General features: G+C 34.8%; 1 protein-coding gene across 8 annotated transcripts in view; it reads right to left on the bottom strand.

The window, feature by feature from the left end:
- The window catches only part of KANSL1L (KAT8 regulatory NSL complex subunit 1 like), a 77,553-nt gene that overhangs the window by 32,637 nt on the left and 18,600 nt on the right, over positions 1–26,316 (bottom strand). For 7 of the 8 annotated variants that reach the window (XM_036420745.2, XM_036420746.2, XM_036420747.2 and 4 more), the window contains exons 3-5: positions 17,851–17,992; positions 11,539–11,736; positions 9,032–9,153 (exon numbers count right to left, since the gene is read on the bottom strand). In XM_036420745.2, the coding sequence (XP_036276638.1) occupies positions 9,032–9,153; positions 11,539–11,736; positions 17,851–17,992 (462 nt within the window). The remainder of the gene's footprint in view (positions 1–9,031; positions 9,154–11,538; positions 11,737–17,850; positions 17,993–26,316) is intronic. The other variant, XM_036420755.2, reaches the window with a different exon arrangement.

Below are 26,316 nucleotides of genomic sequence, written 5' to 3'. Positions count from 1 at the left end.
TCTTGTTGCTGTGCTGTACTACAGTACAGATGCATCTACCATTTTGGTCATCTGACTTTCTAATCCAGAGTTAAATTAGATGAGAAGGAAGCATCCCTGAGAGCAACAACTAAAATGTGGACAAAGAAACAAATATGGAATGCTTATTATCTGCAAAAAAAATCTTGAAAGACTTATTCATGCAACAAATATGTATTCGTGCTCATGATGTTACTCTTACTGCTAGGAAAATAGCAGGTAATAAGACAAATAAACAAAAAAGTCCTACTCTTATGGAGTTTACTTTTTCATCCAGGAAGACAGATAAAAAATAAATAAAATATCACACTTGTTATTTCACTTGATCCTCACAAGGTGCCAGGATGCATACTGTTCTCATTTCAACTGTGACTTATAAAATTGCCTAAAATCACAATGCTACCAAGTGGCAGAGTTGGGATTGATCCCAGAACTGATTCCATAGTGATATTCTTAATAATGTGTTCTCTTCATAGCATTTTATCAGGGTAAAAAATTACATTTATTTGTACAATTATTCAGTTGATATCATTTTTCCCTACAAACTAGATTCTATTCCACAAGGACAGAGACCATAATTTTTCCTTCAACATTGCAAAGATGGTATATGCTTATATATGCTGTGCTCAATCCAAAGCCTAATGCACTGAAGTTGCTCAGTAGGTATTTGTTAACTAGTAAGTGAATTATTTTACAGACATACAACTATTAATATTAATAGCTCCTGAGGATGTGGTCATAGTGATGAGCCTGAGTTACCAAAAAATGTAATTAGTTCAGTATGATCCAAGAAAGGCAATGTGTAATAAATTTTATTAAAACAATTCTTCCCAAATGGTTTATTTGAAAGTATTTGGCACTAAGGTAGGATTATCATCCCTCCTATTGTCTTTATTCAAAATACCTTCTAGCTACTAACACATGTTGGGTAATTTCTATTTACTAAATCTCTTGAGTTAAGCTAACATAAAATTATTATGCCCAAAGCAAAGCAGTAGTGTTACAAAAAATAAACATTTTAGACTGTATTGAAACTTTTATGTTTTTATTTTTCATTTATTTGGGGGGGGGGGGAAGGGAATTCCTCAAAAATAAACATTTATTTGAAGAATATTAGCACTGAACATATTTTAGAAAATATGTGTGTCCCAGTAAATGTAAAGATAAAGAAGTGAGATGTAAAGAGGTGAATGACTTACCCAAGGTCACAAAATGTCTAACACAAAAAGAAGATGTGAAATGTGTGTACTGCCACAACCACCAGTTAGGGCCTAAAGCTACTAAATTGTTCTTAAAAACATTATAACTGAATAAGAATAAACAAATGTTAAAACTTGGGGAGGGGGAGGTGAGGAGTAAGAGATTAAATACCCCAAGATGGTTTTGTCAGAAGGTATGTTTTAGGTAACATGAGAATAAGACCTAACTGTATGTACCCTGTTTCCCCGAAAATAATACAGTGTAATATTAATTTTTTCTCCCAAAGTTGCACTAGGTCTTATTTTCAGGGGATGTCTTATCTTTCCATGCGCTAGGTCTTATTTTCGGAGGACGTCTTATTTTCGGGGAAACACGGTAAGTATTCACTCTGAATTTTAGAGTACTTGATTTAATTACAGTATCCCATACCAACTAAGCAGACCAAAGGATAGCAACTTTATATCTTCCCAAGAGATGTGACTCCCAATATAATGAATGTCTTTAGCAGTAGCTGGCCTATAAATCTTTATAGGACCCCAAATCTCTATCCTAACTCAGGACACTTTGAAACATTTTTTTTTTAAGTTACAATAGTTCTGAATCAATGACTAGTATGCTGCCCAAGGGAAGAAATAGCAGTCTATATCTACAATTATTGCATAGATTATGTTGTTATATAAAAATAGCAATGGCTAATAATATTAAGCTTTTCTTCTGTGCCAGGAATAGTTCTAAGATCTATACTAATAATAGAGAAATATGAAAATTGTCCTAGACACCATTTTAGTAACAGTAACGACCAAACAGCAGGCTGGTAGGCTGCATGGGGCGACCAGGCTGGCAGGGGGGTTAGTGAGGGATGACCAAAAGACTGAACAGCAGGCTGTGTAGGGTGACCAGGCCAGCAGAGGAGGCAGTTGGGGGCGACCAGGCTGGCAGGGGTGATCAGGTCGGCAGGTAGAAGTGGTTAGGGGTGATCAGGCTGGCAGTGGAGAAGTTAAGGACAATAAGGCAGGCAGGAAGGTGAGCAGTTAGGAGCCACTGGTCCCGAATTGTGAGAGGGATGTCTGAGGGGTCCCAGATTGGAGAGGGTGCAGGCTGGGCTGAGGGACCGCCCCCCCCGCCGTGTACATGAATTTCATGCCCTGGGCCTCGTGTGTGTGTGTGTGTGTGTGTGTGTGTGTGTGAGCGTGTGTGTGTGTAATCTCATATACTTCTCACAGAACCATATACTATATGATAATCATATCTGCAAGACATACATTTACCTCTTAGTAATCTGTTGAGTAATAAACTACATTTTAATAGATCCAACATGTACCTTTTAAAATAATATGACTGTAGAGACTGGGTTAGAGTGGAGACTGAATGACTGTCAAATGTTGGTTAAGACTATAAAACCTTTGGAACAAAGAGATTATAAATATTTAGATACCACAAGACTTTAAGAACACATAAAGCAAATATATTATTTATCATAGTAAATTACTAAATTCCCTGTTACTTTTATTTTTTTAAACATTTTTATTGATTTCATAGAGGAAGGAAGAAGGAGAGTGAGAAACATTAATGATGAGAGAGAATCACCGACTGGCTGCCTCCTGCAACACCTCACATTGGGGATTGAGCCTGCAACCCGGACATGTGCCCTTGATTGGAATCAAATCTGGGACCCCTCAGTCCGAAGGTTGATATTATATTCACTGAGCCAAACCAGCTAGGATTCCTATTACTTTTAAATATACCTTTTGACTATATTTACAAACATTCTGCAACTTCCCAATTTTAACAATATGATCACAGGATTAGGATGAATAATGTCATTTAAATGTATTTTCAAAATTATGATGACCATCATATTTTCTAGTTATCCTTTTTTTAAAAATTGATTTTCAAAGAGAGAGGAAGGGAGAGGGATAGAGATAAAATTATCAAAAGAGGAACATCAATGATCAAGAAATAAAGAGCAAATAAAATATAAATAACTGTGTGAGTATATCCTCTACTGGGGATCGGGGCTACAATCATGCCCAAACAGGAATCGAACCATGACTTATTGGTTCCTGGTTTGACACTCGACCACTGAGCAACATTGGCTGGGCTCTAGTTATTCTTCTGGAAACATGATTTGTACCCTCTTTTTCTTAACATTTTATTGTGAAATATAAGGTACCTACAGATAAGTACATAAAATATTTATTTTTTGTTTAACTTGTAAATATGAAGCATCACCTATTTGTCTACTGTGCCATAACCACCATTCAGGTCAAGAAATGAAACATTATCAGCACTTAAGATGCCTCCTCCCCCATATGGACCTCATCAAGAGTTAAATTCATACTGTTATCAGCCTCCTGAATAATTCAAGGACCTGAGGACTATTTATATCTATTTACCTTCCTTCTGACCAATATGCTATTGTTACTATGGACTTACTAAAAATTCCATTAGACATACTTTACTATTTGTTTTACATATATCCACACAGTTATTTACATTTTATTTGTTCTCTATTTCTGGTTTCAGCTCAATGACCTAAAGATGACCATCACTTTCTATTGCCTGAAGCACATCCTTTATCATCATCATTAACGATAACTAGAATCTACTAGTGACAAACTCAAGTTTTGATTTATCTGAAAACATTTTTATTTCACACTCAGACTTCAAAGATGTTTTCTCTGGATACAGAATTTGTAGGTAGACAGTTATTTTCTTTCAACACATGGACGATAGCATTCCACTCTGACTCCAATTATTCTTCTTGAGAAGTTAGCTATCAGTTGAATCATGGCTTTAATCAAGGCATTGTCTTTCTCCTCCAAGACCTCCACTGTTGCTTTAGATGTTCCCTGGATCTTCTTTTTCTTTCTTTCAGATTTCCTCTATACATCTAGGGGTAGATTTCTTCTTATTTGTCTTGGCTTCCTGAATTTGGTATCTTTCACTAAATCAAGTAATTTTTCAGCCAGTACCTATTTAAATATTGCTCCTGCTTCATTCTCTATATCATCTTCCAGATCTCAAATTAAGTCTCATATTAGACCTGCTCAATGTGGTCTCCACAATTTTTAAATAATTGTGTTTTCCATTGTTTGGTCTCATTTCCTATATTCTGGAATTTGTCTTCTAATCTATTTTCATTACACATTCTCTCTTCAATGTGTCACTGCTACAAACTTACCTAGTTTTTAATTTCAATATTTTTTAGACATTTTATTTGGACCTTTTTCAAATGTGCTGCGTCACTTTTATCGTTTCTTTCCTGCAGACATTTTCAAGATTATGGTTAATTTCTAAAATCAGTACAAGCACTGTTTGTTTTTTTTAAATAATCAGTGTTTGATAATTCTAATATCTGAAAACTTTATGAACTTTTTGCTATTGTTTACTCTTTATTTTCACTCTTATTGCTCTGTGTCCTCAGATGCTTGATTATTTTGACTGTGCACTAATCACTGACCTTGAAAAATCCTGAGAATTTCCTGTGGCTAAGAAAGAAGGTACCTTCCTCCAGAGAGAGTATGCATTTGCCTCTGTCATCTTGTAGTATTAAACATTCCAGAACCATTTTAAACTAGAGATTCCTTAGATGACTCATTGATGCAAAATTGGACTGAAAATTCCATGTGAAAGTCCCTACCATGGTCAGGCCATCTCAAAAAAATATATATGCTTTTTTCTCTTATCTTCTGCTGTGCTCAGCACCAAGGCAAATCTCCCAAATATTCCCAAGGGGTGGAAAAGGGGAAACAGTTTACCTTCTGATTATGTTTACTGTAAGGATGTAGCCCCTGGAGGAGGGTTGTCCTAGCTACTCTTCCTACCATAAGCAAGGCCATGGCTTTCTCTTCATCTCACCCTACAAACTATTAACAATTCGTTTGATTTTTCCGGATTTAGCTTTGATTTCCCTCTCTCTCTCCACACAGAGCTAACAAAACTTCAACTAAATTTTGTCAGAATTTGGCCTCAGACGAAATTTGATTGTTGTCTTTACTTAGTTTTCTGAGTGCTTTCTTTGTGTGTGTGTGTGTGTGTGTGTGTGTGTGTGTGTGTGTGTGTTTTCTTAGCTTGTGGCTTAGAAATATCATTATAAACATTCACTAATTTCTCATTTTCAAAATAAACAAAATATTACTATACAATCCAGCAATTCTACTTTTGAGTATATATCCAAAACACTAAAAGCAGGGACTCATAAAAGTGTTTGTATACCCATGTTCATATTCATCGCAGCATTATATCAGCAATAGCCAAAAGGTAGAAGCAACCTGAACGTTTGTGCAAGGATCAATGAAAAAATGAAACATGGTCTAAACATAAAATAGACTATTATTCAACCTTAAAAAAGGAAGGGAATGTTGACACCTGCTACAATATGCATTAACCTTGACAACATTATACTGAGTGAAATAAGCCAGTCACAAAAGGACAAACACTGTACGATTTCACTTACATGAGTACCTAGAGTAATCAGATTCATAGAGACACAAAGTAAAATGGTGATTGCCAAGGACTAGAAAGAAGGAAGAATGGGAAGTTATTGTTTAATGGGCGTTTCAGTTTAGGAAGATGAAAAAGTTTCTGGAGATGAATGATGGCAACTGCTGTGCAACAATATGAATGTACAGTAAATTCTTTAAAAGGAGTTACAATGGTAAATGTTATGTTATATACATTTTACCAGAAGTTTTAAAATTCTTATTCAAATAATGAATTTTCTTACCATCACATTCACTTACATACATAAAATGAATAGTGTTTATATGCTTAATAGGGACATCTTCAGAAAGCACTTTGTGTCAAGTCTGAATAATATTAAATAGACTAAGCCTTTACTCTTGAAAATCTTTGAATATGAAAGATGTGGCCTTCATATACACTGAGTGGCCAGATTATTATGATTTCTGAATGCACAATAATCTGGCCACTCAGTGTATATCCTATATAATAAAAAGCTAATATGCAAATTGTCCCCTCAACCAGGAGTTTGACCAGCAGGTCAACTGCCCATGTCCCCTCCCCCTAGTCAGGCTAGCTGGAAACCACCCATACACAAATTCATGCACTGGGCCTCTAATAAATATAAATAAACACACACACACACACACACACACACACACACACACAGTGGCCAGATTATTATGCATTCAGAGATCATAATAATCTGGCCACTCAGTGTATAATTATATGTAAAGAAAACAATAACACATTGGAAAAATAGCAAGATATAAGAAATAAAACTAGGCCTCAATTTGACATTAGTTACAGGGTCAAAAGGCTCATAAATACATAAATTACACATTGCTTTAATACAGATACCTTTAAATAAAGGTTTTTCATAAGTTACTATATTATGACTGTAATCTTTAATTAATTTTTAAAACTACTGTAATATCCTCAAATGAGAGTAATGTAAAATAATCTGTTAAATTCTTAGAATATCACTACTAAACATTTATTTTATAAAAAGTTGAATTAGAGAATACAGTACTTTTAAATTCTTAACTAGTTTTACCAATATCAACTAAGTACTTTTCATAATATTGTTAAGGGGTTTAAAAAAGAACTTAGAAACCACATAATATCCTTCTCCAGGGATGAGCTGCTCATGCTATAACAACTGGGGGAGAACAAAAAGAAGGAGCAATCTTTCACTATTAATTCTATCCATTTCTCTTAATTTGGCTACAATCACTTGATAGACAACTGCATCTACACCCATCTTAATCTCTTTCATGCCACTCTCAAGAACATGTATTTTCTTCTATCGTAAGAAAGGTCCCTCCATCATAAGTTGGTGATATGTAGTTCTACATTCCCCATCTCTAGCTCTTTCCCTTCCCTTTATTTTAATAAAGTTACATTTCTTCCACCTTTAAAGAAAAATACCTTGCTTGACCTTGTACATCTACTTCACTATATAGCCTACAGTCAAGTAACTATGAAGTATAATTAACCTTGATTCCTTCTCTCTATTTCATCTCCATCTTCATCCTTAACCAGCTCTTTCTCTCTCCATCATGCCACTCCACTGCTCTTGCTAAGATCTCAATTTATAACCAACTAAACTGCGATACATTTCAGGATGTCTCTTTGGCATCTAACACAACTACCACAAAGTCTCACAATTTTCCATTTTTCACTTAGAGTTATTACTCTCTTATCTGCAATATATTTCAGTTTCTATGTTGGTTTTATGGAATATATTTTATGGCAGATATTGTCATGTAGAATTTTTATAAAAACTTTAATGAGACAGGAGTATTCCCCAACTTCATTGCTTCACACAGCAGTTTGCTGGTTATCTGGTTACATTTCTTTCATTTGGATGTATGTACCTTTACCAGGTATCTTTTTCAATTATGATAGCTATTGAAAATCAAATAGGCAAACAACTGCATGTAATTCCATTATCATTATATGATATTTTAAAAATTACACAGCTCATCTACAAGTCCTTTAAAAGTGGAGACTTCATCTTCTTCATCTTTGTATCCCTAGGACTTTGACCCAATGGCATACACCAAATAGTTATACAATAAATACTCTGTGAATGAATGACCAAATGTTCAGGCAAGTACGTTAATATGAAAATATGTACACACACTCATACACATACCTAAGAATGTATGTAATACCTAGTTAAGTAAACAAAATATTACCTAAAATGGTTAGCCTCAAATCACAATGCACATACATCAATTTGATGGTGTTAATGGCTCAACTCGTAATTATAATTTCTTAATTAAGATATGTTCTCATAAATAAACATATCAAAATTGTCCTATATATAACATGTGAGACTCTTAACTTACAAAGTGAATCATCAGTGTTACAAGGAATATAGAGTCAAAAAATAATAAAGCAAAACCAGTAAAAAAGAACTGATTCCTTAACAAAACAATGGCTAAATGACCCAGCATAAATAAAACCGTAAAAAGTATTAAAAATTAGACTTGCAAAATAATAAGTTCAAACTAGAAATCAAATAACAGTATTTATATTTTAAAACTGGTTTTATATCCAACAATCTCATTAAGAATGCGATGGCTATTCACATAATTTTCACAATCGTATAAATTTTCCTTTCAAGCTATATTCAAATTTAATAATAAACCACATAATTACATATACACTTAGTCCTCTATAGTACATTACAATTTTATTGGAGAAAAATTAGATGCAGCCACAAAATTATATTCTGTTAACATCTTTAATTCTAATTGCATCTCTGAAAGAAAAAACTCAGAGAAAAGCAAAATAAAAGAGAAAAAATGCTGTTCCCAAAAATGGATTAGGTTTCAAAAAAAATTACAGATATAACATAATAAATTGCTAATTATTTAATGATTATAGGGTCATATTAATTATATCCAGAAAACATCTACCTTAAAACACTGAGACACAAAATGACTTAACTGAATTTTATGAATAATGTTTATCAATCTTCTGTGCCCAAATCTGTAACAAGGGTCTTTTTCCTTAAAATGTATTTCAAGGTAAGTGTGAGCTTAAGAATATAAAATGTGTACAAGATAGAAAATGTATTAAATAAAGCAATAGTCTGTAGCAAACAGTATAACTGTTTGTCATTTTCTACAACTCTCATAAAACTTCCTGGAAAGCTCTCTATTATTCTGAGATTTGTAGTTACCCTACCTATCTAAGTTATTGTCCAAAAACGTACCCATGATCTATTTATTGTACTTTCATAGTGCTTAAGGGGGGAAAAAAAGCAGCTGTAATAGTTAAAAAATAAAACTATCAAAGCCAAACTTAGAAGCCAAATGATCTCGTTGTTACTTACCTCCTGGAAATGCCATTAGCCCGACATTTATGGGCACAGGACTTGGAGGAGAGGGGTGATGAAGTTGGGGACATGTTGAGAGGGGCAATCAAACTGTTGATGATCTCAGTCAACTGTGCACTCTGCAAGAAAACAGTCAACTGCTCAGCCAGAAGTGAGTGAAATCTCAGATCTTCAGTATCTATTAAATGCTTAACTTCTCAGGAAACAAATATGTTTTTAGTAAATATTATAATATAGACAGGCAAAAGTAGGTTTACAGTTGTGAGTATACAAAACAGATTTTATTCTTTTTATTATTAAATTATCATCTGTGTACATATTTTAACATTGCCCCCCCTCCCATGCAGACCCTCCCTCCCCAGAGTTTTATGTCCATTGGTTGTACTCTTATCTCCCTCCAGACTTTATTCTTGTATTATTATTTATAATTCTTGTATTATTTTCTATAGAAACAACTGTAAATCTACGTTTGCCAATCCCTGCTACATATATTTTAAACTACAAAGATGATTAGACCACTACTAATATTCTATTTCATATAAGTAAATTTACATTTTAGAGTACTCCTCCTTTTTCATGTCCTTCCTTTGTTACAGTTCCTTTATCTATTTATCCTATCTTCTAAAACATTTGAATTCAGGTAACAGAGTCTATATAATAATTCCTAAGCTGGCCAAATTAACAATCATAGCTATGATTTATTAAATGTGTAGTATGTACCTGACACTATTCTAGGCATGAGAATATTTCTAATTGTTACAACTGACCTGTAAAGTAGATATGATTTTACTACATACTAGTATAACATCAATCACAGAGGAGAAAACAAATTCCCCCTCTGTAACTGATGTTACATGTAGTAAAACAGTTTAACCTGCTTGACCAAGGTTTATACTGTAGTTGGTAAGAAATGAAGCTATAATTCAAATTCAGATTTTAATCTCATGCCACAACTGCTTCTTAATATTTTTCCTAACTCAAAAATACCAGTTTTGAGGGTATCAAAAATTTTATTGCCCCCTCATCCAAAACTTAAATATATATATATATTTATAATGTTAATAAATATTAAATCATTCTCAAAACAATAATCTAAAACAAGTATAATAAACATAGACTACAGCACTGAAAATAGTACATTTCTATAAAAGAATGGCAATTATTTTCATTACATATGTAATGTGTTCATTATAGAAAAAAAAAGTACAGATAAGTTTACTAGGAAAAGAAAATCACCTGTAATATTTCACACAGAAAACCATTGTTAGTATCTATCTATCTATCTATACGCACACACACACATACAATGTGTGTGTGTATGTGTATATATACACATACAAAAAATGTATGCTCAAAAAATTGTATATATTTATATATATATATATCTACTCTGAATTTTTTGAGCATACATGAGCATTTGTGTATATACAACATGTGCACACACACACACAACTTTTTAATAAATCATGCCACATCAACTTTCTAAGACCTGGTTTTCTGACTTAATATCATGTGACTACATTTTATTAATTGTAAGATATGCTATTACAAATAAAGGGATATATGAAATTATTTTGAAACTTCATTTGTATGAAACTAATAATGTGCTATTAGAAATGAGATGAAAGAATATGATGAAACTAAATCTAAAAGTTTAATACTTCAAAAATCTTTTATTAAAAAAACCCTGAAATGTTTTCACCATTTATTTTCTTAATAAATAATACATAACTAATGCCTTTATTTTAAAAATTATTATACTTTTTAGATTAAAGCTCATTTTCAAAATCACCAATACAAAGAGATTCTTTATCCAGTGATAAAGAATTTACTAATTTATTCATGAAAATGTATAGAGTATCTATTTTTCCGTCTGAAACACTGACACACTCTTCTCTTTATCCACCTCCAAAATATCACCTAAAATACTGTAAGCCACTGGAGGTGTTGGTCAGGTATGTCTGTTGATTGGCCCAGAGGACAACATTACAAACAACCCCTAGTCTTCACTCTAACAACCATTCCACTTCAGCCAATCAAGTCCATATTTGGGATAGTAAAAATTTATTAGGGACTTACTCGACTTTCTATTTACACAATCCTTTTTATTAAAGAACCCATATTCCAATTTTACCTTTCACTAAAAATATCAATATCATATATTATTCAAATAATCATTTCAGATCTATTAGGTGGTACCAGTGTTCTAACCCTGTGAAAAAAGTCCAATGATAAGCAATTTTGTTTGAAGAAAGATTTTCCAACTAGTGTAAATGAATGATCATCCTAAGGCTATGTACTAATCAATACCTTATATTATACCTTATATTTATTTTATACCTTATATTATATTTAGATAATTATAATTACATCAATATTATAATAGGGGCTAGTCATATACTATTTTCATTTTACTAATGTCAGATTGCCAACTTTCATAACCATAACCCAAAAAGACACATTTATCTTCATGTCACTCACACTGTCCTCTTCTCATTACTTACCTGTTTTTCTATGTTGCGAAGAAGCAGTGTAGGGCTACTTGGTGACATTTCAAAGTCTTGTTCTGGTAAAGGATCTTGACTCTCTTGGGGAATCTGAGGATTCCCTGTAATATTTAATGCAGTTGCTTGGTCTGCAAATTGTATTTGCTTTTTCAAATTGTCTTTTGGAAGTTGGCATTCTTCTAGGATCACTATCCCCTAGTTAAACATCAATTAAAGAGTTTAAATGAAAACAAAATTGACTGTTAAATTAACTTCAATGTTATAATACACTTGAAACCATGCTTCTTTTTACCCCTTGGAAATCAGAAAATGTAGTTTAACTCTAAAATACTGGCTGATTTAAAACATGTGTAGTTAAAATAACATGTATGTCTGATGGATCAGGCTTTATAAAATATTGTCATAAATTATATACATGCAGTATTTTTGTCTTCTATTGGTTTTAGTTATTAGTATTAAAAGCATGACACATTTAGAGTAAAGTTAGAAGCTTACAAGCAGGATATGAACATTTCAGACTGAAATTTAGAACATTTCCTGATTTAATCTTGTATTTTTAGTCACTAGCATTTCCATTTGAGTTTTATATTTGTGTACTCCCAATTTCATAAATTAAAATACCAAACTTATAACATCCAAACTACAATCTATTATATTAACTCCTTTCAGAGTCTGTAAGGACAAGCACCAAGCCTGTTGTTGCCAGTCAGCAGTCCCGGGCAGGACTGCACGCTTGAGAAAAAGTACTCTCCAGGCCAATCAGAGCTCGTGCTGTTTACAGGGTAGGTAAGTTAATAATAAAGACACAAGCCTTCAAATGTGATGCAGTCTTTTCTGAGATGTAAGCAAGCAGAAGAATATGCAGGGACCTAGCTTCCTCTGCACTGCAGGCCACACGTCTGTACTGTGTCTTCGAAGAGCTTGCTACACTTTCTCCCACATTCCTGGCTGCTGCACTCCAACTGCTACCTACCCCTAGGTCTCTCCGAGGCCAGGGAGACAGGAAAGAAAGGAGGAAAAGGAGTGCACAGATACCATCTTAATGATTTCATAATCCTTTCTCACTGCAGAACTCTTTCCCTTTCTACCCTTTTTACCCCTGTAAAGAATAATACATGTCATCATATATCATGTATGTAAATGTAGATTTTCGCAAGAAGCCCCTACAAACTAGCTGAAGAGGTATTAAATACCTAATGTGGTTAAAATATTATATTCTTGTCATAAAATATAGACTAAAACATTAATATGTTATAGTATTTCAAGATGGAACTAATTAAATGACTGCTGTGGGTCAGCTTACATCATTTATAAATGCTATTTTTAGGATGAAAACTGCCTGTCTATAATAATAAAAGCATAATATGCTAATTAGATCAGACAGCCGAACGACCTTCCGGATGACCTCTGGACAAAGCTGGGGCTGCGCGGGCCAAGGCAAGCAATGCAGCTGCAAGGGCCAGGCCCCTCGCAAGAATTTCATGCATCAGGCCTCCAGCAGAATAAAATATGCAATGAATGAGTAATTTTAGTTTATTTAGGGAATCTAAAATTTTACAATGACCATGGTCAGTTATGCTATTAAATATATATTGTATAATTTTGTAGTAATATATTACCTTGATGTTTGGTAAAAGTAAAAAATTATTCTTTTTACCTATACTTAACAACAATGCTAGTAACTTTACCAAGAAAAGAGGATCCAATTTTTTTTTTCAAATGCTCACCTGAGGATATTTTTTCCACTGCTTTTTAGAGAGTAAGAGGGAGGGAGGAGGAGAGAAAAAAAAAGGGGGGGCGAGGGGAGAGAGAGAGAGAGAAAGAGAGATCAAGGTGAAAAAGACACATCCATCTGTGCCCCAACTGGGTATGTGCCCTTAACCTAAATTAAAATTGCACCCTTTGGTGTGCGGACTGACACTCTAACCACTTAAGACATAGCAGCCAGGGCAAGATAATCTAATTTTTGATCCCATTTCAATGACTATTTTTCTAGTATGCACAAATATGGCTGTCAAAAAATCTGAAGAAATATATGGAAAAGAAGTTTCTGTTTTGATATTTTTAAAAACCAAATTAGTCTTGATAAATATAGTGTCATCAATCACAAAAACTCTTTCAAATATCTGAGATGTCCATTCAAAAACTGTACAAGTCTCTTACTAGGTTTTTCACAAATTCTTCATGCAAAAGAAATACAAGTTTCCACCTATTTATAATTCTGTTTTGATTACAGTTTATAGTATGGGCCAGGATGCCTGAATTAGCCTGATTTCATAACTCCTACTTATAATATTGTTTCTAAACATAAATTGATTCTGAATTTCAGAAGCTCAACTTATAAACCTTAGGATACTATCTTTTTATATGGCAGGGGGCCTACCATAATTAATTCAATGAAGAATACTTTAAAAATTTAACTGGGGAGACATTCATAGTCAATTTCATAACTTTTTTTTTTTCTTTTTTTTTTTTCCTTAAACTGTTTCTCTGGTCACAACTCTCATAGTGTGAGAAGAATGGACATGATTTTTCTCTGCCGTGGCCAAGAAGTCACTGCAGAGATAGTTTCTGTTCTTAAAATTCAGGAAAAGGACATTTGGGTGTTGGGTCATAATGATGTACACTTTAAATATGTTATCATTTTATTTGTCAACTCTATACCTCAATAAACCTGCATTTTAAAAAACCAGGAATAGTATGTCATACATAAAACGAGGCAATAACAAAAATATAAAAAATCTTTAGAATAGCGAATTGAGACAAGTGAAAACTCCAGCCTGAGATGAAAGCAAATCAGCTTCTCTAGAGGAGACAATGTTTCTGATACCAACACTGGAGAGATCCCCACCCCACTCCCAGGTCCTCATAGAGAAGACACAGTGTGAAAAAATAAGCTGTCTTAGCAACATCTTTATTACTTATATAGTCACCGAGGCAAATTTTAAGCAAAAATTTTAAATGAAAATTTAAACATAAGGAATGTATAATTTAAAATGTGGAAGGTCTTATTACAGGATAACAAAACAAAAATTTAAAAAGAAACCATAGCCAGCTATTGTCTTATTGAAAAGCTGAAGCAAAGAAAAGAAGAAATATGAAAGTTATACTGTGTTATAAAGCTACTACAAGAACACGGAAGAGATATTGTTAGCATCTGCTTTCTTCTCTCTAAAAATGGAGGTCATCTGGAATGTGTCAAAGACAGGGCAAACGATAGCTTCAACAACTACACTTGTAGATCTCCCAGTGGATCCAGGCTGTGTTTCCTGACCAGTCAAACTGGCACTGATTTAAACAGACTATTTACAAAAGAGCATCTCTCCATCTCTTCCCCTTCCCCTTATCTCTAACTTAGCCTAGCAGAAAGGATTTGCTTTCCTTTCAAGATACAATAAACAGAAAAATTCTGTCTCACTCAACATAACCACTCTTCTCAATGCTTTTTTCTTATAATGACCCAAGAATCTGTAAAAACAAAGAAAGTGCTTGTTTTCCTATTTAGTAACAGTTCAACTAAATTGCAGATAAATAAGCAATTAAACATATTAATTCCTAAGAAATTTAAGGGTAAACTACCAAACTAAATAAATATATTTTGATAGCATAATATTAATGACATTTTCCATAAAACAAATGTAATGTGATTCTTAAGGGAACAAAGGGTCACATATACATCTAGCCTCGCCCTACACCAAGACAAATGTAAGTAAGGCCATATAAATTATTACTGGGAAGTTTAAATTTTTTTCCTGAAAATAACTTGTTTAAAAAATATAAACATATAATCAAACTTTTAAAAATGTTTAACAATTATACAGCACTGCTTAGAACAGACAAAATATTAAAACATATTTTCCCAAGTCAAAGCAATATGAACTAGACTGTCTAGATTAAAATATAAAACATACAATTTAGCTGAAACCCACTTTCTTGGGAATTTGTAAATTGTTTTAAACCTGACTCATGCTTACTACTCTTTTTGCTATAAGAGGAGAGATTATTTGGTGATTTTGAAAGGACTGGAAAATCACTACAACTGAAGGTAGCCCTGGTGAAAACAGGTTTAAAATAAGAAACAGTCACTACAGTAATTGAATAGGAAACTTCCATCAAGAAACTATTCTGGAACATAGTTCCCTCAAATGCAACAGAGAGAACCAGTAAGCCTAAGGTTTTATTTCTGTCTTTCCATATATCTTCCTATAGACGTCACCATCATATTGATGACTCTCTACCTTTCTCTCCTGTCCTTGCACAACCCATACTTTCTGCTCCTTTGAATACCATAATAAAATATTTTGTTATACATAAAAAAGATCATGTTGTTTCTTGACTTCAAACCTTTAAGAAATGCCCTTTCCTAATTTCTAGTTCTATTTTTTTCATCAAGCAAAGTACTATTTATTCCTCAAAGTCATCCTGAGGTATCATCTCTTTATTGATGTCTTCTCTGACCCACATGTTAACCCCTAAAATAAGGGTTCTCTCTATGCCACTTCTATATGTTATTAAAAACACATGTCATTGCACATATGTATTACATCATATTGCAACTATGTACATGGTCTATCGCTCCTACCAAAATATAAACTCATGACAGACAGAGCCTAAAACTCATTGATCTTTATTTATGTGCAGACCCTCAGTGGGTTGGGCTAACCACATGGTTCTAGAAGTCCTCCCTTCACAGATTTTTGTTTTCAAACCAATCACCAATATTTCCTCCATTACATTATCTCCACATTTTCACCATGTTGAATACAATTCCCCACAAAAAAGTCATAGAGATATTAGCAATATTTATATTATATTAGACTTCATGGGATTGCAGGAGAACTCTTTTTGCTATTGCTTCTATGGGAAAATAAACTAGTTCCAAGCAAACACGCTACAATTTTAGAGAAACAATATATCTTTAAGCTAGGGAAATCCCAAGTTAAATTTCCCCTGGTTGGAATTAAAACAGCATTTATTTGTGTAATAATTTGCTTAATCTGTACTCCCGTAGACTGTAAATCTTACGAGATCTGTAATATTTACAATACAACTGACCAAGAATAGTATCCAAATTCTCAAGCACATACCACCATCACCACCCAAAAAGAATAAAAAAGATAAACTAACTCTTAGACAGAAAACAAAAACAAAAACTGGATAATTAATTACAGCAAGGCCCAATCTCACAACATTCAGTAACAAATTAAAACAGCAATAAAATAATACTTCACACCCATTATGCTGGAGGTAAAAACATATAAAATGTAGGCAAGAATGTGGAGAAACAGGAGCTCGTATGCACTGGCAGTGGGAATACTGACTGTCCAGGAACATCAGTGAGTATAAGAAAACTGAAGGCAGTCATGCCCAATACCCAGCACTTCCATTTTTAGACATGTAGCTAAGAGAAGCTCTCCACAGGCTCACAAAAACATAAAAGATAATCACTGCAGTATAATTTTTACTGGCATAAAAATAGAAACACTATCAAAAGAAAATAGGAGTAGAGATAAATATTTCATTGTATTCAAACAATGCTATTCTAATCATATATGATAACAACATACCGGAAGTATAAAAATGCATAAATAGGATGCTGAGCAAAAACAAGCAAGTTGCAAAGTAGTTTGTAGTATCATTTATACAGACTTCAAAAGAATAGAAAATATTATTTGTTGACACAGACACCTATCTGCCAAAAGTATAAAATATACATACTGAAACCTATATAATTTTGTTAACTGATGTCACTCCAATATATTTATTAAATAAAAATACATAAAAACAATAAATATAAAAAAATGTTGGAGTCAGAATAGTGGTTACAGTGGTATGGGGGAAGAGAATGGGCTGCAGGCCCATACAACTACTTCAATTGCACAGGTAATGCTTTCTTATTCTAGAAACTAAATGCATTCTGGCAAAAATTTAATATTTGATAAATTTGAGGATAGGTATTTCTTTCTGCAACACTTTGTTTTATAAACTTTTAATAAAACAGAAAACTCTAAGGAGATTTCAGTAAGATACACATTCAATATTTCTTACATATAATAAACACATGGCAACAAAATAGAAGTTTACAATAATGTATATCATTTTCTATTAACTGGAATCCAACAGAGTTCAGAATTGCTTAAATATGGCAAAATGGTCTCAATAAATACAAAGGCATTACAAAGATAGCTTCAATTTACAGCAATTAATATATAAAAAATCTTTAACTAAATTTTTGTAAAACCTCTAACAATCATTTTGTGTGGAGAGATGAGGACAAACTAAATCAGTAAAATGGAACACAGAAAATACCTTGGAGACACGAATCTGCCTGTGAATATCCGTTAGTTGTTGGATTTTGTATTCCAGCTCTGAAATCTGGGCTTGAAGCCACGTCCATCGGCTGCCAACTCTTGCTCTGTCTACAAGCCACTTCCATTCAGTACTACAGTTACTGTGAACAACATAGACATTGTTAGGCAGAGCACAAAGGCAATCAAGTTTTCACAGAGGCTGCTTAATAACTTCCTTGACTCCTGTCATACAATCTCAATTTCCTTTCCAAAACATCTAATTACATGAACTGAGAATGGCATATAACTTCTTATCACAGAAAAAGATTCAGTTTTCTTATCTTTCCATTCCACAAACACCTGTTTTTATTCAATGTTACTTAATCAGCAGTAGATAATCTCCTTTGCTACTTAATACTTTATTAATGCGGCAGGGCTGAAATAGGAGTGGGCCAGCAAAGAAAAGGAAACAAGAATGACAATAGTAACACCACGTAGAAACTATTGCATGAGGCTTTTCTAGCAACCAGATGTCAAGCAACCAGACAAGTCATTTGAACTGTGCTAGATCTAAATCCAAGTAACAAACCTTAGCTATGCAACTGTACTTTATGTAAGTTTTATTTGCTAAAACAGAAATCACTACTAGCTAACTAAATACTTAAAATAAATGTAAAGAAATAGTCAAAAATTATCAATAATGAATGCTCTATTGCATTTCAAATACTCATGCCAAATATATAGATTTTGACATGTTTATTAAAATAAACAGCTTGTTTAAAACCTGACTCCAAGCATTCAAGGACAGAGATGACAAAGAATTTAGGTAAAGCCTTTGTTTCATGCATATCTATCTACAGTAATAAAAGGGTAATATGCAAATGGTCGGGATGCCTCACATGTTAATGACCTATCAGTAGACTGCATGCGCAGCAGGAGCAGGTGGGCGGGGACTTGCATCACCCTGTCACAATCCATCACCAGGAAGCCTGGTGCCCGGAGGAGGGGTCCGGAGGCCTCCACACTGCAAGGTTTGGGGGTCCTGAGGCTCTGAGCGGCACAGAGGCGGGGCTCCCAGCTCCGGCCTACCTCTTGGGGGCAATCCATCGAGGAGCACCAGATGGGTGGGCAGGGCCTACATCTTTGGTGCAATGGATTGTGGGGGGCTCCCGCACTGTGACAGGGCACAGGCCAGGCTGGGGGACCCCTACCACCAAGTGCACAAATTTCATGCATTGGGCCACTAGTTTGAAAATAACATTTGAACCTTAACTCCTCCATCTTTTGGCAAGGGTGCAGTTCTAATCCACATTTTGTAACATTACCAATTAATTACTGAATTAAAATAAAAATACTCCAACCACACCAAGTAGAAAACAACTATTTGGGGGAGGGAGGAGAGACAGGGAAAGAGAAGGAGAGAAAGGAAGAGAGAGGGAGAGAGAGAGAGAATCAATTAGGAACTTGAGATTAAAGGAAAAACCTGACAGAGATTGAAGGTAAAACTGAATGGCAATAATTACTTAATGGAAAAACACACCTTTATGAGAAACTTGTTTTAAAATGGCATTTATTGTCAAAACCCATAGAATGAATGTACAAGACCAGAAGTGAACCCCAATGTAAATTATAGACTTTGGGTGGTAACGATGTGTCAGTGTAGGTTCAAAGACTGTAAAAATGCACTACTCTGGTGAAGGATGTTGATAATGGGGGAGGTTATGTTTGTGGAGTTCAGGGTGATAACTCTGTATTTTCTGCTAAATTTTGCCATAAGCCTAAAACTGCTCTAAACAATCAAGTTTGTTACTTTTTTTAAAAACAGATGTAATCATAATAGAAAGTCTTTCATATATACTTTAGTCAAAGAAAACATTTATTATAAGAGATCATTTATTGTCAGAGAAACATATTATAATTGTAACTTTACTATACAGAATTTACCCATTACAACAGGATTTTACATTATATCAATGTTCCCAAAAGCTATATTTTTTTAAGATTCTAATTGCACACACAGTGATTAAGGAGACTTTCATATATTTAGAACTTCCATTGGAATTATTTATTCAATTTATATTCACTATTGTGATTTTATAAATTGACACTTTTAAAAAATATATATATTTTATTGATTTTTTTACAGAGAGGAAGGGAGAGGGACAGAGTTATTATAGAAACATCCATGAGAGAGAAACATCGATCAACTGCCTCCTGCACTCCTCCCACCAAGGATATGCCTGCAACCAAGGTACATGCCCTTGACCAGAATCGAACCTGGAACCCCTTAGTTCGCAGGCCAATGCTCTATCCACTGATCCAAACCTGTCAGGGCTAAATTGACACTCTTAAATCAAATTTTTATAATCAGAGTCAAAAATAAGAGAATGCCTATTAAAAATACCTATTCACAGATAATATTTAATAACACTAACTGCCAATCATGAGATCAGTGAGGCAGGCAAGAGCCAGGTCATGCAGTGGTTGCATAGGTGAGGGTAAAGTGTTGGATTTTATGCAAAAATAACGTTATTAGCAAGATCATAACAAAAACATTTTTTTCCTGAGCACTCTGGCAACCAGGTAAAATACATTATGGTAAATTATAATAAAGACATATTTTCATGGAGCTCATGTTATTGTACTCTTAGTAAAGATATTCTGATATTCAAATTAAGTTTAGAAAATTCATTTTTATGTTCATACACTATATTAAATTACACTAACAAAGGAAAATAGCAATATCGTATTAAATTTAAATAAACTAATACTGGAGCTTTGTGGTATATAAAATGGATTGTCTGTAAAGGATACATTATCCTACATTTGAATAGGAGTAAAATAGAATACATTTGCTATAATTAAAAGTGGTAAACAGCCGAAACCGGTTTGGCTCAATGGATAGAGCCTCGGCTTGGGGACTGAGAGGTCCCGGGTTCGATTCCGGTCAAGGGCATGTACCTTGGTTGCGGGCATATCCCCGGTAGGGGGTGTGCAAGAGGCAGCTGATCGATGACTCTCTCACATCGATGTTTCTAGCTCTCTATCTCTCTCCCTTCCTCTCTGTACAAAATCAAAAAATATATATTTTAAAAAAAAGATTTCATAACTTCACTTTAAAAAAAAAAGAGAAAAGAAAAAAAGAAAAAAAAAAGGTGGTAACCAAGCTTTTCCACTGTCAGTAGGACAGCCCCTGTGGGCTCCCAGACTATGAGAAGGGGCAGGCCAGGCTGAGGGACTCCCCCGCCCCCAGCCCCCCCCCCACTCCTCCCCACGCACAAACTTCATGCACTGGACCTCTAGTTAGCATATGACTGCCAGCACTGATCGCCTGCATCTCTCTGGTGTCTGTAACAGACCACCACATGCTGGCCATGAGGAAGGACCCCTCCCTTCCAGTGAAGATGAGAGCGAAGACATCTGTGAGTGGACCACGTGGGCAGTGAGACTAATCAGTCCCCAGAACAACAGCCTATGCCTTCAATTGCCATTCTTGCTTGTTTGCAGTCACCACTTAACTTGGTCAAGAAAGCAAGCACAAGCTGTTTAAATCAAGTTGTTTTGAGTATAATTTCTCTTAAAACTATCTTCTTGTGAATATCATGAACCTACACCCCTGTTTTGCCCCTGAAGTATAGTTCACCAGAATAAGACAGAACTTTGTAATATCACATCCTACATTACCAAGACTTAAACAGGGGCTGTTATAAATTATGCCTTTAACATAAATTTTTAGCTTACTTATAACAATAAATTAACTATTATTTTTTTAAAAATCAAAAAAGGAGATCCAGTTGCAGAAAATAGCCCAAGAATTATATTGGGAGAAATACATTAAATTATGCCAAATTTCTCCACTGGTGTTTGTTCACCTAGGAAGAGCTTATCCTTACCTAAAATCTGATTCCTTTAGACCAGAGGTTGGTAAACTTTTCCTGTAGGCAGGCAGAGAGTAAATATTTTAGGTTTTGTGGGCCACATAGAACCTTAATAAATACTCAACTTTGCCGTAATAGCATGAAAGCAGCCATAAATGATACATACATGAACGGATGTGTATTCCAATAAAACCGTTTACAAAAACAGTCAATGGGCTGAATTTGGTCCATAGGTTGTAATTCTCCAATCTCTGATGCTGTTAAATTAGTTGCTTTTCAACTTCTTTTAAGCTTGCTTTTAAGACCTGTTAGAGGTATAGATAGAGGACACTGACTAGTGCTAATTCACTCTTGAAGAGTGAGTTTTCTGGGGTCTCTACTGAATGCTCCAAATCTTCAACAAAGTCTTTCGCTCTGCTTACTCAGAACTCGAACATCTCCAAATTGTGTACGAGTGCTGGAAATTATTCAGATTATGGCTTCCTACTACCGGTAGTTCTAATCTGTCCTTGTGGAGTTTCATGTACACATGCATAATTTACTACTCAAAAAGTATCTCAAGGGGACCACAGGAAGATTTCTGGAGCTTTTTAGTTGCATATGAAGATCCCTCAATTTCAGTACTCTGATCTACTAATTCCAGCTATTTCAGCCTCCCAAATCTAACCTCTGACTCAATTGAGGCCACTGTGTTCTACTTCGCTTTCTATGCCTGCATCAGAGATCATAAAATCCCTTCAGGCAGAAAACAAGGGCACTCAGAGTCACTTCATCTGTTTCTCTTTCCTCAGGAATCACTGAACCTCTGCCCTTTGCTGCCTTACACCCACTGTGTCCATTTTCTGAAAACAGTGACTGTCTCATATAAAAGATGGGGCAAAAGTAGTCTTACAGTTGTGAGTAAGCAAAAGTGTTTATTCTTATATTATTATTTATTAATTCCTGCATTATTTTCCATACAAACAACTATACTCCTACTTTTGCCCCACTCTGTGTTTTTTTATTTAGTCCTCACCCAAGGATTTTTTTTCTTCATTAATTTTTTAGAGAGAGTAGAAGGAAGAGAGGAAGGGGAAAGAGACAGACCTTGACTGTGAGACAAATAGATTGGTTGCCTCCCACATGTGCCCCAACCAGAACCGGAGTATATACCCTTGACTGGAAATCGAATGCAACTGAGGTATAATACCTTGACAGGGAATCAAATCCAAAACCCTTAGGTCTGCCCGCTGATGCTCCAACCACTTGGAAAACCAACCAGAACGCCACCCTGTATTTTGTCCAGTTTGCTCATTAAGTATAGCCAAAGAAGAAGTATAGTACCAATAACTTCACTTCCATTATGGCTAGAACTCAAAGAACTTTCATGTATTAAAAAAAATGGTGGGGTGTGGAAGTCAGGTGAAGTACTGGTTAATTATTTTCAACAATTCAGGTAGGGACAGAATCCTAGAGGAAAGCAAAACCAACAGATCCCTGAAAACGAAACCAAACAAACAAAAACAACCCTTTAGAGCAAAGCTAATTCTTAACTATTAATGAGGGGGGGAAATCTACAGATTCACGTTGAGGTGTATTGTTACAAAACTTTAGCATATACCTCACTTAATATATATATATTAAGTGAGGTATATGCTATATATACCTTATAGCATATATATACCTTATATATATAGCACATATACCTCTCCCTCAAAAATATTTTGTGCCGTTAGGATCATTTAGGTTAACAAGTTCTCATTAAAATGTTCATTGTCTTTACGAAAAACTAAGCTTCATTGACATACAGGTGAATAACATTAATATTCTACCACTAACAAAATAAATCAATGAATAGTTATGAACTCTAGGAAAATTTGACAGGAGATAAATCAAGTGGGAAGGGTTCATTTAGGATGTCCAAGGGAAATCTGAGACTGGAACTAAAAAGAAAGGAGAAACAAAATGAAGAAAAAACATCTGAATATATTTTACAGTTCTGCCTAGAACTCTGGCAGAACCAAATCTGTCAACTGCATAAACAGAAATGTCCAGTGTTAGTTTACAAGAATTTACAAATCAGACTGCCAAATTTAATCTTGTTCCCTAACTATCATCTACCCACCCTTTTCCCCCAGTCAAAGGAATAATGAGAAAGAAAAAAAAGAGAGGTTTGGGACCACTTATGTACTCTGAATACTGCTCTGTGTCTTTTGCATGGAAAAAATTTTGAAAGTTAATGGTCTGTTAAGTAGTCTAACTCTTGTTTTTAAAATCCTTGCAAAATATTAAACACTGACAAATAGCATACAAATAAAGAAAATAAATGAAATTTTAAACTAGTCTAAACATATTTGCTAAAGGAACAGTCTGAAGTCATGCACTTAGCAGTTAAACAAGCATTGTGTGTTTGCACAAGTGCGTACCTCTTTTGTTCAGAAAACCAGGCCACCATGTAGTTTCTGCAGGAGGCAACCCAGCCAATCAGGGAAAGTCACCTTCCCCCCTACCCCCCATCTCCCCACCCCCCGCTGCTGCTGCCACTGCCGGCCGCCCTGGCTGCCTGCCCTCAGCCCTCATAGCCACGTGGCTTTGTCTGGAAGGACATCCAGGAGGACATCCGGAAGACGTCCTGTCTATATGTTCTAATTAGCATACTGCCCTTTATTAATAGACTGGAGGCCAGAAGCACGAAGATTCGTACAAGAATGGCCTTCCTTCCCCTGGCTGCTGGCACTGCCTTTGCTTCGGCCAGAGCCGCCTTTCTGCCTTCTCACCCTGCCCAGAGGCCTGGAGTGGCTGGGGTGGTGTGGAATGCCTGTGTCATGACACAAGCATCCCACCCCGCCACCGGCTGCTTGGTGCCTGCATATGCAAATTAACCTGCATTCTCACTCCTAACTGGCTGGTGGGTGTTCCGAAGGTACGGTCAATTTGCATCATATTCTTTATTATTAGTGTAGATACAGTAATAAAAGTTATGTGTGATCTGTCTCTGTTCACATCTTCCACTCCCAAATTTAATGCCTTTTCCATCTTAATTAAGGACTTACGTATTGTGGCTGTAAGTCTACAGTGTGAAGTGTGACAATAAAACTAGCACAAACTTGTTTTTTCTTCTTTACAACTTCATAGATAGGAGAGTCATTCTTATTATACATCTTAGCAACCTTAGCATATGATTTTTTCCCCTTTCCTTAAGTCAAGAACTTTACTTTTTCACTTAAAGGAAGCACTTTACAACTTCTCTTTGGCATATCCAAATTGCCAGCATCACTACTCTTGCACTGTGGGGTCATTATTAAGTAAGGGTTACTTGAACACAATCACAGTCAGGGAATAACCAAGATGGCCACTATAACAGGCTAGGAGCATATTATTGCGTGGATACACTGGACAAAGGGATGATTCATGTCCTGGGCAGGATGGAGTGGGTGGGACAACATGAGATTTCATCATACTATTCAGACATAATTTAAAACTTATAACTTGTTTATTTCTGGAATTTTCTATTTAATATTTTAAACCACAAGTGACCATGGGTAACTGAAGCCAGGAAAAGTGAAACTGCAGACCAGAGGGTCCACTGTCATGCACTGCACAGGGGCCTGCCTGAAAGTACAAGCAGAGCTCAAATCCAGCACTAGTTCTCCATCCCAAGCCCTGCAATTACAAATCTGAATCTGCTTAAAGGAAGGAGTACCTTCTATTACACACAAATGGACCAGTGATGGCCCTGCTGACCACTACAATGGACACTGAAAAAATGAAAAGCGATAAAAGACGATTAGACTACTCTTGTTTCTCATAAAGGTAATTATCACTATCAATCCAGAATTGAGTACAAACGTTTCTGCTATAACTCAGTATATGCAGTCCCAAATAATACCGTGTTCTATAAAATAGCTGAACTTACATAGGGAACAGAACTAGAGCCAAACAACTAGAAATCTATGGAATTTTATAAATCTGAGTCCTAAAAAAACAAAACAAGAATCTTTATAAAAATATTAGTACAGTTTAAGTTTCCACTGGCATTTGTATTAATAAGCCTGTCCATCCTTTAAAGCTTCATATTTGGAACTCATGCTTCTTCCTTTGAGAAAAGAGAGAGAGAAGATATTCACTTCTAACAGAGACCAGGTTAATAAAAATTAAAATAGCTTCTAGAGGTAGCTTTCTTGATCAATTTCTTCTTAACAAACGTGAACTATCCTCACATCTACTTCAACTGAACTTAGAACTTCCCCTGATCTTTTATAGTGGAATATATAGCAATTTTTAAGCCAAAAAACCAGTACTTTATTGCAAAATTGGAAGATAATTTTCAGCATATTTCTTATACTACTAAGTTGTGAAAAAGCTTTCCCCCTCATCATTCTAAAACATTAACGTGCTTACAGTGGTTTGGAAAACACTCCAAACCAAATTCCACACTATTGACATCTTTCCTCTATATGCCAAATGCTAAAAGAAGTTTTTCAGAGAAAAGGAAAATTATATAGGTTTGAAACAGGGTTCTATATAAAGAGGGGAAAAAACACTGGAAAATAACTTTTTATTTTTCTTATCTTTAATGGATCTAATTGATAATGGAACTAATTATTTGTTCAAAGTAATAACAACAA

The sequence above is a fragment of the Pipistrellus kuhlii genome, unplaced genomic scaffold, assembly GCF_014108245.1.
Source record: "Pipistrellus kuhlii isolate mPipKuh1 unplaced genomic scaffold, mPipKuh1.p scaffold_m20_p_7, whole genome shotgun sequence".
NCBI classification, from domain to species: domain Eukaryota; kingdom Metazoa; phylum Chordata; class Mammalia; order Chiroptera; family Vespertilionidae; genus Pipistrellus; species Pipistrellus kuhlii.
The sequence above is the reverse complement of the archived record's forward strand: the minus strand, read 5'-3'. Positions and strand labels throughout refer to the sequence as shown.